The sequence below is a fragment of the Schistocerca nitens genome, chromosome 1 (assembly GCF_023898315.1).
Source record: "Schistocerca nitens isolate TAMUIC-IGC-003100 chromosome 1, iqSchNite1.1, whole genome shotgun sequence".
NCBI lineage: Eukaryota > Metazoa > Arthropoda > Insecta > Orthoptera > Acrididae > Schistocerca > Schistocerca nitens.
Genome location: NC_064614.1, coordinates 265856652 through 265875931, shown reverse-complemented (window position 1 = coordinate 265875931; position 19280 = coordinate 265856652). Strand labels below are relative to the sequence as shown.

The 19280-nt window shown below is 38.9% G+C and overlaps 1 protein-coding gene across 1 annotated transcript in view; it reads right to left on the bottom strand.

Annotated features, from left to right (window-relative positions):
* LOC126247855 (suppressor of fused homolog) overlaps positions 1 to 19280 on the bottom strand; it is a 137944-nt gene that overhangs the window by 44164 nt on the left and 74500 nt on the right. Inside the window, exon 2 of the mRNA XM_049948515.1 lies at positions 558 to 650. Coding sequence (XP_049804472.1) covers positions 558 to 650 — 93 coding nt within the window. The remainder of the gene's footprint in view (positions 1 to 557; positions 651 to 19280) is intronic.

Genomic DNA, 19280 nt, shown 5'->3' with positions numbered 1-19280 from the left:
TAAGCGTTTCCCAACACATGTCCACATAACATATTTTCTTTCTTTGTGTGTGAGGAATGTTTCCTGAAAGTTTGGCCATACCTTTTTGTAACAACCTGTATATAGGAGGGCTGCACAAATGGTTCACATATTTGTTAGACCAGTGAGACCGTGTAACAGAAACCTTGAAAAATCTCAAATGACACACACTCTAAGAAAAGACCGTACATTAACTAGAATGTGCTTAAAAACTTTCAAAGCAGAATTTATGAATATTCTCCAACCTTGTAGGTATCTATATGGCACACATAATATCACGTAAATAACAGCTCATACAGAGGTGAACGAGCAGTCACCATTCCCAAGCTACAACAGCGAATATAATGGTACGAACGCTTAATATGCACTACAATAAAAAGTAGCCAGAATTATTTCACAAAAGAATGTGTAATAATGGAGCATATGTTACATTTATGTCAACCTCAGTATCAACAGCCACTAACATCCAAATGAAAGTCTGTTGTTTTCAAGTCGACAAAATTGCCTGACTGGGGGAACCAGTTATTCACGACACTTACCTGATATAATGCCAATGTGGAGGGATATTCTTTTCTGGGACACCAGGATTAGAATACATGCTTATATAATCCAGAGGATCAGGTCCACCAAGCCTGAAAACCAAAAAATAATTTTTCATGAATAATTAGAAAATGTTTACAACAAAATATTGTATTCTCCTGGTATCACATTTCCTATGACATTGCAAACTAGAGTTATGGGAAGAACACCAGGGTTGGCAAAGATGAAAAAGCATGAGACCACGAGAAGATGTGCAGTGGACAAGATCATTGTTTTCATGACAATATAATGTGGAGCAGGAGCATTACATTTTTGCACTCTCTGAAAATGACTATGTAAGCAACTAATGGTTACAATTCACGACTAGCTGGTGATAGCAGCTGTCAATTTCTACCAAAGTTATACAAAAAGGAAAAGCAGAGTGAAGTGTTGAAAAGCGAAATGGGCACTGAACTTTGAAAATTACAAATATCTGATTGGGAGGGGGGGGGGGGAGGCATAAAAAACAAGCACAGTGAAATTCTGTTATGTATGTCATACGTGGCCCAAAAATTGTGTGATGCATGGACAATGGATGCAACTGAGAATAAAAGCATAGAACATAACAGTAAAAACAAGGCAGTTTTGCAATATGTTATATATTTCCTTGGGGTCTTCATTTATATGCTAAAAAACTGAATCCCATCTGGACAGAATACACATTTCAGAAACTTTTTAGTGCTACAAGGGGAGAAGCCACATCTCTGAAAGAACATGTGGGGCCAAACACCTGCACAACAGAGCACAGAAACAGAATCCTTGAGGTTAAAAATAGAGAACAACATCAAATCAAACATTTAAGATTATTGGAATAAAGGAAGAAGAATACATGTTGTGGCAAGCAAGGGAAATAAAAGGTGGAGTATAAAAATCAGCAAGTTTCCAATAATTCTGAAAAACAAAATATCTGTTTTATGTTCAGGATCTTAAAAATTTATTTACCTTTCTGTTTAAAATGCATGAAGAAATTAAATGAGATCTGTAATGTTACACGCATATACAACCTGTAAACAATTTGTTTTGATCACTGATTAAAGACAGTAACAATATTGCCAGCTCAATGTTCTCTGTCTCGTTACCTGTTTTACTTGATACTTCAGTTATTCATTAGTGTTGTTCAACAAGAATAGTAAAATAACTATTAATGATGCCTATTACTGCCCTGCCCCCCTCCCCTATCCTCCCCAACTAGGTACCACATGGCAGTTTCACTTCCTTCTCATTTGCTTTTATTGTCTTGGGCTCTCCTTCATAGGAAAACTAATAGAGTGGACCAATCCTCATGGAGTTTGGCCAAAATGCAATAAAATAACATGGGAACGCAACGTAGAAATACAGACCACACAGACTCAGCTTTCGTTATATATTTATCAAAACATCCAATCAACAAATAATAAAAAGTTAGAAGTTGAAGTCTACTAGTCAGACAGCAGTATCAAGGTAGATGTAATCTGTTCCACAGAGCAGTGGCTCAAAAATAAAAACATGTCATTCTTCAACTTTCCAAATTATACAACTGGTAACAGTTTCTGCCAATGTAACAGCAAAAGGGATGGAGGGGAAGTTGGCTATCTAATACTTGTTAAGGAGGACACAGTATTTGGCACATGCAACAAACCTGACCACCTACATACTGAGAAACATTTTGAGCACTGGGCTATAGCAATTAACCAGCCTAATGTGATGATAATCTGTATTTACCCTTCTCCTGATGGCAACATATGACAGTTTCTGAACAGGTTTGAAAGAGTCACATATTTTTACAAATCCAAAGGTAAGGAGATCATATTGTTTGGTGATTTTAACGTAAATTTTGGTAACATTTCACATATTGTGAACAATGTCATTGTCCTGGTAGTAACTGTCAATAACCAAAACATAGGAAAAGATCCAACAAGAATAACAATGTAACTCAAGCAGTTTTGCAGAAGCAATATTCCTGGACCCAAATTCTCTCCTATTTATTAATATCCTGAGCTGGTCCAATGGACTCAGACCATCAGGGTATCTTGTTATGGCTTGTTTTAGGACAAATAAAAGACAGGTCCTCTCCTATTTTCATCTACAGAAGGCAGATCAAAAACTCTAGCAATATCATCATGTTTAAAAATTTACTTCAGTCTCATTCCTGGGATATCATTTACAAGGAAAATAATGAAGATAAGAAAACTTCACTATTCCTTGACATACTGGCTCATCATTTCATTGTGGCTTTTGCAGTAAACCAAATCAAAGTACAAAATTCAGCCAGGAAAACAGATAATATTTGGTTCACAAAGGGTATAAGAATATAAAGTAAGACCAAGAGGTCACTCTATGAGCAAAGTATAAAACAGATGGTCCAAATTTCCACATTTGTTTCAAACTGTACAAGAATATCCTTCATACAATCAAACAACTAGCAAATAAAGCCTACATAAATGACTGTAATATCAAATGTGAAGCCGTGTGAGATATTGAGAGAAAAACTTTACAAACTGATGTAAAATAGAAAACCTCAGAATCTCTTCAATACAATGGCCAATAATTATCAGATACCAAACATATTTTTGATACAATAAATAAACACTTTTTTGGAATTGCTATGAGTCTTTCAGCTGGTCCCTCTCCAACAACATAATCTTGCTTTTTCTAATACTTTGAATGAGCTTCCCCTACTTATAAGAATATGAAAATTCCTCCTTGTTTGGCCCTGTGGTTTAGCTAGCTATGTAATACAATGGTTCACTGACGAAATAGGACGACCACTTTGGAACACAATTAACTGCTTCTTGGGTAGTAGCATTTTTCCTCAACCACTGACAACCGTCCCATTAAACAAGGATGGAGACTAGCATGAGGTTAAAAAGTACCAACCTATATCCCTCCTTCCAACTGTGTCCAAAATAATAATAAATTGTACATACTTGAGTAACATCCTTTCTTGAAAAAACTCCCTACTAACAGCACAACAGTTTGCCTATAGTAAAAATAAATCCACCACTGAGGCTCCCATTTCATTTGCTGACAAGATAATACATGCACTTAATCAAAAACACTATGCTTCTGGCCTTTTCAGTGATCTGACAAAGGTGTTTGATCTAGCCAACCACCCACTGCTTCTAAGTAAACTGGATGCTTACAGTATACGAGTTGTCTGTAGTGAATGTTTTCAGTCATAACTATCAAACAGTGGGCAGCTGGTAGAAATAACTACACTTGACGGAAGAACAAACCTGTTCAGTCACATCAGGAGTCCCATAGGTCTCAAACTTAGGCTACCTCCTCTTCCATCAATTTATTATTAATGATCCCCCAGAACACCTACCCTCAACAAAACTTTGAAATGATGAGAGCCAACATAGTTGACAGCTGTGAGAGGGCTCCTACACTGGCTCTATGAAAACAATTTCTTACTTAACATGGAAAAAGCAGATGATACTTTGTTCATAAAAGTCCCTACAACACGTATAGAATCATTATCCATAGACAAGAAAGTTATCAAACAGGTCAGTGAGACTAAATTTTTGGGGCTCTGAATAGACAACAAACTAACAAAGGAATATCCACAGAGAGAAACAAATGTGTAAACTGAGTAGCCTCTACTATGACTTTTAGAATTCTCAATCAAAGGTGTGACTTGACTCCATTAAAACTGTGTACTTTGCATTAGTCAACTCAGTCATCTCATTTGGCATTCCTTTCTGGGGGTCAACATACAAGCAAATATTTGTTATACAGAAGCAAATTGTTGAGATCATGATTCGAGTACCACCACATACACCTAGCAAGCCAATCTTTAAAAACTGGGAGTAATACACAATCTAAGCATATACATCTTAGAGAGTTTCATTTATAAGTAGGGATCTCCATCTGTATAAAAAAATAGTGACATACTTGATTATCACACCTGCAGTGATGGTAACACTCACCTGACACATCGGAGACTGAGTAAACGCCATGACAGTATGAGGGTCATAAGCAGCATACCTTGCTCAAGCAAAAATAACAAAAAATCAAGGAGAATGCTACCAATATAATGTTCCAGTACTATTTTTATTCTGTTGCTGAATTTATGGAGACTAATGTATGTCACCTGTAACTAATTTTGTCCATCAGGTATTAACCATGAATGTGAAGGAGATTAAGTAATAATAATGCTCATGTTGACTTTGTATTTTAAAACTGTCTTATAAGTGCATGTACATTTAGGAATCTATGTAACAAAAAGGTTTATGCACTTTTAGCTATGTACAGCTATAACTTGTATCCCAGATCATTAACATGATTTTGTAGATAAGTAAATGAACTTTCCACCAATATTCTTCTATACTTTTATCCTACCTCCCTTTTCTTTCTTCATACCTGCTCTCTTAGTGCTTCTGTCATGGAATTTTGTCTAAATTTAACACTAGCATTCTGAAAATATCTTTGTGTTGCTTCTTCTGCTTTCATGATATGCATTTTTAATTCTTTTTAAATTTCTTGGGTCCAGTTTGTTGCCAATTTATTTTTCAAAATATATTTCAAGAATTTTCTTTTTTGTCAGCCTATCGTCATTCACCTGTAAATGCCAAAAAAAAATATCAAACTTCTTTTTCTTAGTATTTTCCTCACTATTTTTTTCTATGTTTTTATATAGTTCATCATAGCTTTTCTATCTCCAGACTTTCTCATTATTCTTTGCTCTAAAATTTCTAGTTTGTCTAATTTACAATCCAATACTAGGCATTTATTAGTGCAGAGGCATTCTGATCACTAGTGTGATATTATGCATTGTTTTTGTATTGCCTGAAAATTTTTGTGGTTCCATATAGCTCTTTCCATTCTGGGTATTTTCATGACCCCTCTCTACTATGCTGGAAAAGTTATCTCCATAAGGATACCGTTACAGTGTGGCTAATAACTGTATAGTACTTTTTTAGAGCTGGCCATGATGTCTCCTTTGTTGATGCTGCTGAGTCTGTGTTGTCCATGTGGCTTCTCGTTGTCTAGGCAATAATTCCTTTGCTGCTCTGCGTCCAAGAAAAGGTGCGGGTTTTTTAATAATCACTGCACTAATGAAATCATGATGCAGTATTCCATGGTTTCTTTGTAACAAAAACACATATTTATTGCCAAAACTCGAGAAACACCTACACTCAACTGCGGCCAAAACTCAAGTGGCCGAAAACCCGTTGTAGACCAAAGATCACAGTCATAAGCTACTAAGAACGTACAATTTTGATATCGATTATTGATCGCAACAGCTAACCTAGTATTATATTAAACAAATGCTTTTTAAAACAATATTAGTGTATAATATAACAAAATGAGGTCTATTTGGCAGTTCCGTTACAGTATCATGTCACTTACTACTCTTAATTTGTTTTTCAATACAATCTCTCCATTTCATACACTCGTTCCATCAACAGAAATGGCTTTACAATTCACTCTGGGAATTTCACAACTGTTTCACACTGCGGCAAAGGTGATGTGCATAAGGATTTTTGTATTTTGGGTCACAACTGTGATTGGTGTAAAACGAGAAAATTGAGAACATATGCTGGATGGAATAACAATTTCACAGTTCATACAGTTGGCTATCAAGACTGTTTATGCCAAAAATTCTTTCGATTACAAATACTTCCCAACAAACACTGCTTTGATATTCCTAATGGGAGTCCCTTCTGGACAAATAAGAATAATAACGGCTCCTTGTCTACCCAGGATGCACACAGATTTTCTCTGTTGATTGTCTTGCACAAGCATACTGATGTTGATACATATTCTTTGTTAGCATACTTACATTTGCTTTTACATTTCAGATTAGTCTGATGGCTCTCCACATACCGTGCTTGCTATAGTTCTGACCATTCAAGTCACACATCTGCTGATCTAAACATCTGTGATATCTTGGATATTTCAATCACTTGTTGCTGGAACACTGTTCCACACCTTCTCCAAGTTCTCAATCATTTGGGTAATTCTTCCTCAGCACTGTGATTTTCACAAATGTTTTTTGTGTATTACCGATTTCCATCTACACAAAATATGTTGTGATCATTAACTACATTCTCTGCTACGTTCTGCAAACACGTTCTTCATGAAAGATATGTGTATTTCTCCTAAACTAGTATGTCCATCAATATATGCCTCATTATATAAAATGTTATAAATGTACAGACTGTGTGAAATCTGAATTAAAACTTGAACTTTTGAAGAAAACAACTATCTTCTTTGTCAGGAGATGACAAAGTAGATGGTTTTAACTGAGATCTGCCCATAGTCTGTAGATTAAGAGAACTTTATACAAGGATGTCGTCAGCAGAAATTTGATGTAACATCTGTATCAGATCTTTAAGAGAATAGTTTCGAGTAATCTACACTGACTTACAGTCACCTGCACCACAATGTTTATTACCAATACATGTTCAAATTTAACAAATCACTAACAAGATTTGTGGCTGTAACATAACAGATTTCAGTTGACTATTTGATGAATTTTAAACTGAAAGTTAAATGAAGTTTTAAGCTTCTGAACTGCAAACAGATTGTTTCTATTTTTCAAAATGGCTGGAAATATGGTAAGTTCTATTCCTTGTTTTCCTGTCCACAGTATGTATAATTGTTCCTTTATGCTGTTAATCTTCAAAGTTTGATTTGATTTTGTTCTCTGTTATTTGTGTTCTGGCAAAGATGATAAAAATTACAATTTTCAGACTTTTAAAAGTTCAACTAACAAATGCATGTAAAAGTTCTTTTTTTTTAACGTGCATGAATAATGTCAGACGTAATTAAAGTATAATTTCTCACATTACAATTAAATATGTTCCTATAGAGTTCATCCCACAGCAGTTTGTGTCGGCACTATTATAAGTCCAACACATCTCAGGAAGATAGTAGTAGTAAACTCTAAAGGTCCACTGTAAATCACAGGTGACTTACTTTCTAAATTTTGTTTGTTAAAAGTTGATAAATAGTACCACATGGCAACTGATGACAAAAAAGACAATACACCACTAACACGTTTCCAAAGCAAATATATTATTCGTCCAGTATACATAGAACACACTTCACACAACAATATATTACAATGAATTTATTCCAGATCACATACAGTTCTTTTAAATGGCACATAGAAGTTTTATCAGACAAACTTCTATACTGATTCATTCAGTGGTTGTATAATCAGTTTGCACTCATAATTTCAATGTCAACATAACACTGCACCAAATTCAAACGTCATCCACTTAAGAGATTTACAAGGCTTGCATTCCTGCTGTAGCCTTCCAGATCCATGTAATAATTGTAGACCACAATGAACATGTAAATCCAGAACTCCAGGATAAGTGCTGAACTTGTGATTTGGCTGAACAGGTTGCCTGCCTTGGAATATCGAACATAATAGGTAAGGTCCCACAGTGTCATGCCAATGTTCAAAACACATACCACCAGCCAAAATATGAATAGTCTGGGGCGGCAGCTATAAATGCCAACCAATAGACCTATATTTGCAAATATGTCCACAAGTGTCCAGCCTATGAACATCCATGATGCCGAGGAATTGTAGTCCGTGTCATAGGTCTTGTGGATCCACGGGTTCACAACCTCCATCAGGACAGCCACAAAAGATACTGCGGAAAGTCCCCAAGCAATTGCAATGGCTCCATTCCTCAGTGACAGAAGTCCAAAGCAGCAAGTATTCAGCCTGCACATTATTTGCAGAGAGCTGACATAGAACAACTGAAAAAATTTTCACCTTCAACGATATGTTACATTTGTTTGCATTTGATTTTGAATCACATAATTTTCAAACAAACATCTAAACCATTGCTTATAGATATCTGTTGCTAAGCAACAATGTGTATCACTAAAAGAGTCGTAACAATCAGTAGCTCCAATATAAATTTTGTAATGCCTTTGTCACAATATTTACCATGTCTTACTATAAAATACTACTTTTACATAATCATGCGTCTTGACTTTCATTTGGCTCTCATTAGCTTAGGACATACTTATGGGGAAACATGTTATGCTGATGTTGATAGTTTCTGAAATGACTAAAGTGCCCAAAAATCATCTTTAATAAAGACTGCCCAAGAGGCATAATATCCTGTCAACAACCATTCAGTAAAAGGCAAAAGTTTTCAGCCTTGCAGTAAACAGCAAAAGAGGATTAAAATGTGATGTCTCATAATTTCACGAACAAAAGATTAAATTCCTAAAGAGCAAAAGATGAACATCCCAAGAAAGATGAATATGAAATTGACTATAAAACCCTTAGAAAATATGCAATCCTGTAAGTACTGTAATCTGAAACATATAACTAAGATGTAACTACAATCACTTGCAAAAATCGAATATTGTCAGTGGTAACTGACACAGACAATATCAAAAGGTGACAATTATTAGCTTTTGTATACCCTTCTGCCAAATCAAAACTATAAGCAAGTATTAGAAGTCACGTGGTTCTGAGAGCGTCTACCACTGAGCAGCTGCAAGTCATTTTTCCCCTTTAATCCTCCATATGGAGCTGTATTTGCAATAAGTGCTTGAATGTGTTCACAAATAGATATTCATTTAACCAATATTTCTTTATACAGGGTGGTTATAATTAAACTTTCACTACTTGAGAGGGCCCTCATGAAAAATGAGTGATCATACGACAATGAAACTTCGTGGAAACATTTGTAAGGACATATGAACAGGAATAAGGAATAAACCACTGAAAGAAACACTTTTTAATTTCCACAAGAGGGTAACATTTGTTACTTGGACACCATGTTTACATTCCAGGTTACAAACACTGATCAAAATGACAACCATATATATCCACGACAGCTGAAACCACAGTAGAGATTTATTCGCAAACATCTTGGGTGGGATGTTGACTATCTACCTTGCTATACTCATCTTCAATGTCTTCAGTGACATTCTGTCATTCCCTCTACTTCGTCACTACTTTCCTTGTTCCATTGACATTGAGTAAATCAATCTTAACTCAGCTGTGCTAACACCACTGCTCATCGGCTGGTGCTCTCATATGGTATTTAACAAACTCTTAAAATTTTGAATCTCAATTTTTCTAAAACGAATGAGAAGCGCACCGTACTAGAGCTGAATGAGAAGTGCACCGTACTAGAGCATCATTCCAGGGTGTATACACAGACAAGAAACAATGATTCCCAGATTTCCCAGCTAAAGCACACTTCTTCCTGGGTGAAAATACACTTTCTTTCCAGGTGAATGTACACTTTTATTCCTTGTTAAGTGACAATACACATGGAGTTGGAAAGCTTACCAATCCTTTAAATGGTAAAGGTTTTATGCACCAGCATAGAATTTCCCACCTTTTAGGAAATAAAACCCAGTAAGAAACAATGCGTTTTGGAAAGGTATTTAATGCGCAGCAACATTTACACAGCATATTTCAGTATTATGAAAGTATAAATAAAATTCTACCAAATACAGCATGGTAGCTTCCCAGTTACTGAAATCGAGATTGGGAAGTGCTTGTCAGCAATCACAGCCCATGTCACATGATCTCAGCAGCTAATAATAGGAGATATTCAGAGCATAGGACACGTGATGTAGTTAGCCAATAGGAACATCACCCCACGTCAACACACATGTACGAGAACCTTATAGTTTAAATTAATATACATAAAGTATAGCTACTAGTTTTTTTGGTCTTATTTTGAGTGTGTAATTAGGCAGGATCCTAAGAGCACAGCTTAAACTGCAGTAGCTGAATATTTCTCACAAGCACAATTATGCATTTCAAAGCAGTGCACAGAGCATTAAGCGGGTTTCCTGGCTAAACATGTTCCATCAAGTTCCGTCAAGCGTGTGAAATTGCTCAATAACCCACCTCGCAATTTTTTTAAAGGATATTATTCTTTTGCCATCGTTATTGCATATTTTGTAATCTATGAAAGAACTAAAATAAATATAAAAAACTAACCTTGTAGCTTGGTGTTTCTTAGCGTGCGTTACTCTTTAATAGAAACTAACCTCATAGCTTGGTGTTTTTAGCGTCTGTTATGCTTTAAGATATAGTAAGCACAAATGAGCCTGTAAAATTTTAAATAATGGCATGAATGGGTGCTCTTCTAGACCTGAAATTTTTCTAAGCGGCTGGTCCTCAAAGCGTTAAGCTTTGAATGAGAGTCAAATGCACATTGCACACTCTCACACATAACGTAATTTATCTTGCATAAAAGAAAATTTACTTCGGGAGTAATGCTTCTGAAACCACTATTCGCAATATTATCCCGCGACCTGTTAGAAATGTAAACAGTTGCAACATTACGTTAGCAGAAACCAGTTTGTTGTTACTAAGTTCAAATGGCTCTGAGCACTATGGGACTTAACTTGTGAGGTCATCAGTCCCCCATAACTTAGAACTACTTAAACCTAACTAACCTAAGGACGTCACACACATCCACGCCCGAGGCAGGATTCGAACCTGCGACCATAGCGGTCGCGCGGTTCCAGACTGTAGTGCCTACAACCGCTCGGCCACCCCGGCTGGTTGTTACTAAGTACTGCACAGTCTTCGTCCTAAACCTTTTAACGTATTCTGCTGTAGGTAGACGGTTATGTGTTTGCACTGTGTTTTGTTGTTGTAAATTCCGCACTTCCTTCATAACCAAAGCTTTATTTTAGTGCTATTCTCTCGTTTATGTTTTATTGCTGCAGTGTTATTCTTCCGTAAAGGACTAAAATAATTTTTTTGTTAGAGTATCAGCTTTTACCGGTCAAAAATACGGAAATTTAACTGAATACTAAAACAATGAATAATTTCCCGAAATCTAAAAAATCCTCGGTTTTTTTCCGAATGAAGACAGTCCCGCATTTTTCCTCGATTTTCCGGTTGTCCCGTAGCATATGCAAGCTGCATTCGTTAAATTTAAGCATGTAAAAGCCTGTACAACCGTGCGAAAGATTAAAAAAAAAATCTGAGCCGTATGGTGTACGCTTCCCTTGTAACTCGGGCGCAACGGGTTGCCGGTGTACAAATGGAGGAACAACCTACCCAGCCGGTGGCCATGACTCAGTGAACCCGCAGTAGAAATTAGAAGCTAGGAGAAATACAATAATGACGGAGCAACGGGCGACTTAAAAATGACATGTGGCCTACACGGCGACCACCCGCGAGGCTTCAGGATGCAGGCCAGGCCACACCGCAGCACACATGTTCCGTCTCCCCCGAGACACCCAACTTGAAATGCCGAATCCGCCGCAAGCAAAAAGGGGAAGGGGGTGGGCAGACGGTCCGTGTGCGTCAGCGGCTACTGTTGCCGATACGCCTCCTGCTATGTCTCACCGAGGCCGAGCCATAAAAACTCGTTTCCCTTTGCTCTGGGGCGTGTCGGTTCGTGACTCACGTGGTCGCCAAGCAGCTCAGATGCGCCGTTCGAAAGGGAGTTATGGGAATCTTTTGATAAATATCTTAGTTCGCTCACACTCAAAAGTGAAATTGTCGCTCAGACGAGTCATTTTTGATTTTGAGAATATGTTGGGAGAATCGAAAATCTGTCCCAGACTGTGACTCGAGCCGGGATTTTCTGTTTTTCGCGAGCGGCCGCCTTAAGCATTTCAAGTTAAACTTTTATTTTGACCGATGTTTGCATCTATGATTCATGATTTGGGAATGGTCCTGTTTGGGGTATGTGAGGCCAGAGCCACACAGGAGACGAAATCAGTGAAAGACGAGCCTCCTATCCACTGACTCCATTTCTCCAGTGCTGCCATTCGAACTTCCTTGCTCCCCCTTCCCCAAGCTATCCCCATTCCACAAGATATATGTAAGAGCAAGTAGTAAACTTTGGAACGCAGCGTCGCGCAATTTTGTGCGTGAATACCTATTTACATGTTCCTTGTAGTGCGCAAAAAAAAGTCTACAGCGTTGTGCAGACTGCCTACCTCGTTATCCCCACCTTGCTGCTGCAAGTTGCACGGAATCCATAGTGCGCTTGCGATGTTACAAGGATGCTGCCGATAAAAGACGAAGCATTCACTTTCGCGCGTGTTCACAAGAGTCGATGACGTCTGCAGTGATGCAGTACTCGGCTCCCTCGGAGCGCTTACCAAGTGATATCTAGTAAAGAGAAGGCAGAATTTGGCAACTTGGTGCAAAGAACACACAAGTGTTACAGTAGACAATATGAAAATCAAGTAGTGTCTCCTTGAAATCACAAATAAGGATAAGTTCAACAGAAACAAACGTTCCACAGAAATAAACGAAATAAGCTGTACGTTAGAAGAGATATACAACAGTGGAAGCTGTAAAAAGAATATAACAACTCTATGTTCCGTGTATTGCCGAAAAGAAATGTAATTGAGCCAGTACTCAAATACTTTTTAACAGACTTCGATTAAGTAGTGAGATTGAATCTAGATGCCGATAACTCGGAGGAAGTAATTGCTCTTCTTATCACAGCGTCCTGCTTCGTTAATTTGAGTTGCGCATGGAATCGATAATTATCCTCGCTTATCCTCAATTAATTTCGAAACCGGTATTCGTCTACTACTTGCTCTCCGTGCGTGCAGTACTAATGCGCACTTTGTGGCGCGTCTATAATATACGCGACTTCTCCCATTCGCTTTAGTGCGCGCTTTAAGAAAGCTGTAAATGAGCACTACAGCGCTTCACGATGCACGGTCTTTCTTTAAACGTCTCCCACTTCAGTTTGTTAAACATTTCTGTGACTCTCTCACGCTGACTAAACAAGTCCGTTACGAACTGTTTAGCTCTTCTTTGAAACTTTCCCTCTCTCCCACTAATGCCACTGGTATGGATCCCAGACCGACGAACAGCACTCAAAAACTGGTGGAACTACGGCTTTGTAGGCGGAATCTACCAAGCCTGAATGATTATTTCACATAACTCTTTCAACAATCTTAGTCTGACGTCTGCCTTCTCCACAACTACCTTTATTTTGTTCTTCCAGCTTACAATTACTCCGGACGAAAAATCCAAGATACGAGGGGACGTCAGAAAAAGTTACGCATTACTATTTCACGCCAAGTAACTTCTGGAGCCCTGCACTGAGCTTCATAGTGACAAATTTCAGAGTGACACAGATACATGACACTGTTTGTCAACGTAGTCGCCAAGTCTATGTAAGCAACGGTTGGAACTTTCTACCCATCGTTCACTTCGTGGACGACAAAAATCCGCTCCTTGCTAGCGGAGCCAGAAACACTGTGAAAGTCACAATCTCTGAAAAAATCTCCTCCCCGCCCCTTCCCACATGTCATGTCAGATAAAATTCACATTACGCAAGATCTAGACTTCCACATCAGCATTACCCATGTCAGTGCGGCTTTGTCAAATATCATTGACACCATTTCAGTAATTTTCAAAAATGGAATTCGCCAGACAGCCGTGCAATTGAGAAGTTATTTTATTTTATTTTCGCTACCAGTTTCAGCAATTCAGTATGCCATTTTCAAGCCCCATGTGCACCTCTCAAAAATAATCGATATTGGCATACTGGAGCCATCTGTTTCTGGATGTCGCTTCCGTCGAAGACCTGACTGCAACTCTAGTGAAGTCTCCGAAGGAAATACTTGGTAATTCACGACATCCGGAAACATGGTCTAAGTATGCCAATATCGATTATTTTTGAGAGGTGCATATGGGGCCTGAAGATGGCATAATGAATAGTCAAAACTGGTTGCGAAAATAAAATTAATTTCTCAATTACACGGCAGTTTGGCGAATTTCATTGTTAAATATTTGACCAACCGCTGTTCCATGTCCACAATGGATCAACAGAGGCCATTTCACCGAGGCTGGACGCGACATTTTACTTGGTCCACATATCGCAAGAACATCGCGGTGAATCTGTAGTTCAGACCTTTGTCCTCAAGAAGCTAACTGACTGCCCCGCGTACTTCAACTTTCGAGTATGTTTCCAGTTGCTGCGCCCATTCGCTGGCGTACTACATGCACCTGTCATCAGTTCCGCAGCAGGAAACCCGAAACATGTACTCTCTTTTAATAATGCACCACTCTTGCTGCGAATTGGACTTACCGTGGGACATATGCAACTCACTTTTTGCAGTCCCTGCGAACTTTCAGACTGTGACTGATCACCGATCGTATAGTCCAACGATACTAGTTCCTTTCGTCTATTTATGTGCAACACATTACCTTTATCTATCCTGTGGAATGAAATCGCTAACAGCCGTGTGTACAATCCTTTATTTGGATTTTGCACACTACTGAATCATTTGTGGACAGCATCATGCGGCTGCAGAATATGTATTTGAAGGGTTCCGCGGCCACTGTCACTGTCAATAAAATTCCTCTCGAATGTAACCGATTTGGCGATACGTAAAATTCTCCAACTTTAGGCCCGCTATTGCGAATGGCCTTCCTCGGGGTGCTGAGCTGAGCACAGTCCACTCGACACCCTGAGGGAGGCCATATGCACCACCGGGCGAAACGTTGGAGACTGTTACATACTGACAATGCACTGGTCACATACCCTGAACAGTTTTGTTTACCTTGCTGAGTTCTGTTTGCTAAGAAGTCTTCAATACAATCGCATATTCTTTAGAATATTCTATGCGTATTTATTTTGTTTACTAGGCATTAGTGCGCAACAGTCTCGAAGGCTTTCCGCAAGTTAAGTCTTTCATGTCAGAATAATTTTTTGTGATGGCGTTGTACTCGTGTGATCTGTGAAGAAATATAGAAAATTCTTAGTAAATGCTCACATACTGTGTGAACAACATCAACTTTTTCTCACAAACAGAAAAACTAAATAGATGGCACTCTTTGAAGCTGGATTCAACGTTCGACTAAAAGAGATTTCTTCTGCGCCCACATATGCATGCTATTAAATGCTAGGTCGTTACATCCGCCCTGAACCCGACGGCCGGTTAGAACACTGTTGCGATCAACTTGGCATGGTTCTATTTGATGTGATGTGCCCTTGCCTTCCTCCGACCGCGTAATCGACTTGCCCAGATAGTTACAAGCGACCTCACATATTAACGCGCGCATTGCATTTTTCAAACATACAAAACATTGCCAAAGGAGAAGGAAGCCATAATTACGAGAAAAACAACCGAGTGCACACTGAAACCTGGATCCTATTAGATTTCTACTACAACTCTTGCAGTAAGCACCTGAATATGACGAGCAGCTGTCTCGTTGAAATACTGCGCAGCTTCCAAAGCAGTATCCGAGGAGACGCCTGTGAGCCAATGAAGAAGTTAAACGTCGGGAAAGTCTCAAACACTTATCCAGTTAACCACGGAGTCATACTGAAAGTATCAATCTTGAGTTGATTACGATGTTTAGCTGCACCGACAAAGTTCACACACAATGTAGCCCGTACTCTGAAAATGTACGGAGGAAAACATCTAAACGTAAAATTCCATGATTTTTAGTGGTGCAAGCTTTAAGCTCCATGAAGGAACAAGGACAAGTCATAAAACAATTTCGGGAGCAACGCAGAGTAACCCCCAAATATGAACATACTGCCGTCGTGCTAGATCACTTCTTTCCCAGCACAATGGCGACACAGATAAGAAAATGACAACATATTATGGAAGCAGTTCGCAGCGCCTACCATACTTTCCCTACGTCAAAAATGCAAACATTAACTGTTGTGCTGTTGCCGTGTTACATTATACTATTTGCTGTATTACAGTCAAGTTTACGCAGATATACTTATTCAAGAATCCGTTTCAGAGGACAACGTCGACACTTCAAGAAAAGAAGCACGGTCCCACAGGATCCGAAATTGTGTGACGGTAGGTGATATTTATACACACATTCAATTAATATCGTCAGGATAGAAATTAGAAGATTTACTTAACACTTCGAAGAAAAGCTACTTAGAAGAATGTCGGGCCTAGAAAGCCGATCAGTTATACCGTTATTTAAAGCGTTACTGGCATATACGTAATTGATATATCTTCAAGAGTAATATTGAAAAAGTCTAAGCTTCAAGATTTAATTTTCATGTTTACTTCAGTTCTTTGATATAGATTACAGATTTTAAGATAATAATGATAGAAAGTACAATTACCATCCCAAGAAAAAAGTGTGAGGTGAATTATTGGGCAATTTCTTCCAGAATGTTACGGTCACTCACCAAACGTCTACATATTTGTAGCAGAATTACAGCAAAGTGCGAAACCTAACACATGCCCAAAATTACGTCAACGCGATCACATGCTGGCTCAGCCATTCGCGACATCAACTGTTAACGTTCGCTACTGTTTCTTTCGAAATAATTTTAGGAAGTCACAACAGAAGGCAACATCTGTCAAGGGACATGTAACGAGACGTCTGTGCACTGTTCTCAAACTAAATGAGCGCAGTTTTCGAGCGATAGGTGGCTCGTGCGTCGAGAAAATCGCGGCCCGAGCTATACTCGGATGCGGTCTTTAAAACACAGCGTTGTGGCCCGAGCTATGTTCGGGCTTGGTCACTAAACACTTCGGCACGAACCTTCCATTATATTCTCTGAAGTTATCAAAATACAGTATGTACAAAGAAACTTCGAAACTGATAGAGGCTACTGCACACAATGTGGGAAACAAAGTATAGGAGAATAGGTAGGTGTTGAACGAATAGTTTGGCTGTCAAAAGGTCCACGCGAGAAGTCTTCACTGATCACCGGAGAAGGATCTAATCGAAGAACCTCTCACAAAACCAAAAGAAATTCTGTTGTAAGTTATTATACAGGCATTCGTGAATGACACAGCAACTTAAATTAAGGATAGCAAAACAAAACATAAATGCTATACTCCGCTTTTAATTGTTCCTTTGAAAATGATAATCCCAAGCTACTGCCCAAGTTTACTTCTAGCACCACTGCAAACTTGAATGATACAGTTACTAATGACAGTATTGTCGAAAACACCTAAAATCACTAGAGCTGAACAGAGCTGCAGCGCCCGATGGAATTCATATCAGATTCTATACACAGTTTGCGGGTGAGACAGTACTTCCTTTTAAAAATAATGTACTGTAGACCATTGTACAAAACACAGTGCCTGAAATTTGAAGAAAGCATAGTTCACACCCACCTACATGAAGGACAGTAGAAATTATCCACAAAACTACCGTCAAATATCGTTGACATCCATCTGTTGTAGAATCTTACGGCATATTCTGAGCTGAAACACAATGAGGTATTTCGAACGGAATTATTTATCTGCTCTATGCCAGCCAGTACGAACTGGCTACGTGCATCGGCCAAGGGAAGCCCAACCCGTCACACGACATCCTAAACGCCACGGTTTAAAGCAATGAAGTAGGTGCAAAATTTCTTTCCAAAAGCATTTGATTCAGTACCACGCCAAAAATTAGTAACCAAATCACATTTGTGACTGGATTAAAGATTTCAAGGCAGGCAAGTGGCAGTACCTTATCTTGCATGGAAAATCATCAACAAATGTAGAAGTAACTACAAGCGAGCCCCAGGGAATTGAGCTGGAACCCTTGCTGTTAATGCTGTACATTAATCGCCTGGCAGAGAATACAAGAGGTAATTGTCTATAATTCCGGGAACAAGTTTAAGAGATATTCTGTCTACATCTACACCTACATCTACATGGATAGTCTGCAAATCACATTTAAGTGCCTGACAGAGGGAGTCATCGAACCACCTTCACAATTAAACTATTACTCCACTCTCGTATAGCGCACGGAAAGAACGAACATCTATATCTTTCCGTACGAGCTCTGATTTCCCTTATTTTGTCGTGGTGATCGTTCCTCCCTATGTAGGTCGGTGTCAACAAAATATTTTCGCATTCGGAGGAGAAAGTGGTGATTGGAATTTCGTGAGAAGATTCCGTCGCAACGAAAAACGCCTTTCTTTTAATGATGTCCAGCCCAAATGTTGTATCATTTCATTTCAGTGACACTCTCTCCCATATTTCGCGATAATACAAAACGTGCTGCCGTTCTTTGAACTTTTTCGATCTCAGGTCTCACTAAGATATCAAAGTGGTGCAAAGATTGGCAGCTTGCTTTAAATGTTCAGAAATTCAAATAAATGTTCAGAAATTAAAAATTGTTAACTTCAAAAAGTAAAACAACTTTAATTTTCTATTGCTACATGAATCAGTCACAAATGGAATCAGTCATACAAATACCTGGGTGTAAGAAAATGGTTCAAATGGCTCTGAGCACTACGGAACTTAACTTCTGAGGTCATCAGTCCCCTAGAACGTAGAACTACTTAAACCTAACTAACCTAAGGACATCACACACATCCATGCCCGAGGCAGGATTCGAACCTGCGACCGTAGCGGTCTCGCGGTTCCAGACTGTAGCGCCTAGAACCGCTCGGCTACAACGGCCGGCCCTGGGTGTAAGAGTTTATAGGAATATGAAATGGAACGATCACCTACTCGTACGCTCAGTCGGGGGTAAAGCAGGTGGTTCACTTGTGGGATACTGGGGAGAAGGATATCAGTCTACAAAGAAGACTGGTTGCAAAACAATCGAGCGACCCACCCTAGAATACTGTCTGAGTGTGTCGCTCGAATGGTTTATCTGAACAAGACAAAGCGCGATGGAGATGCAGAAAGCTGTGAAACGGCAGACGCATGGAGACAGACTACTTACATAGTTCGAAGTAGCAGTATTTGCCAACGGCTTGTCGCAGTGGTGACACCGGTTCCCGTCAGATCACCGAAAAAAGCACTATCGGACTTGGCTAGCACTTGGATGGATGACC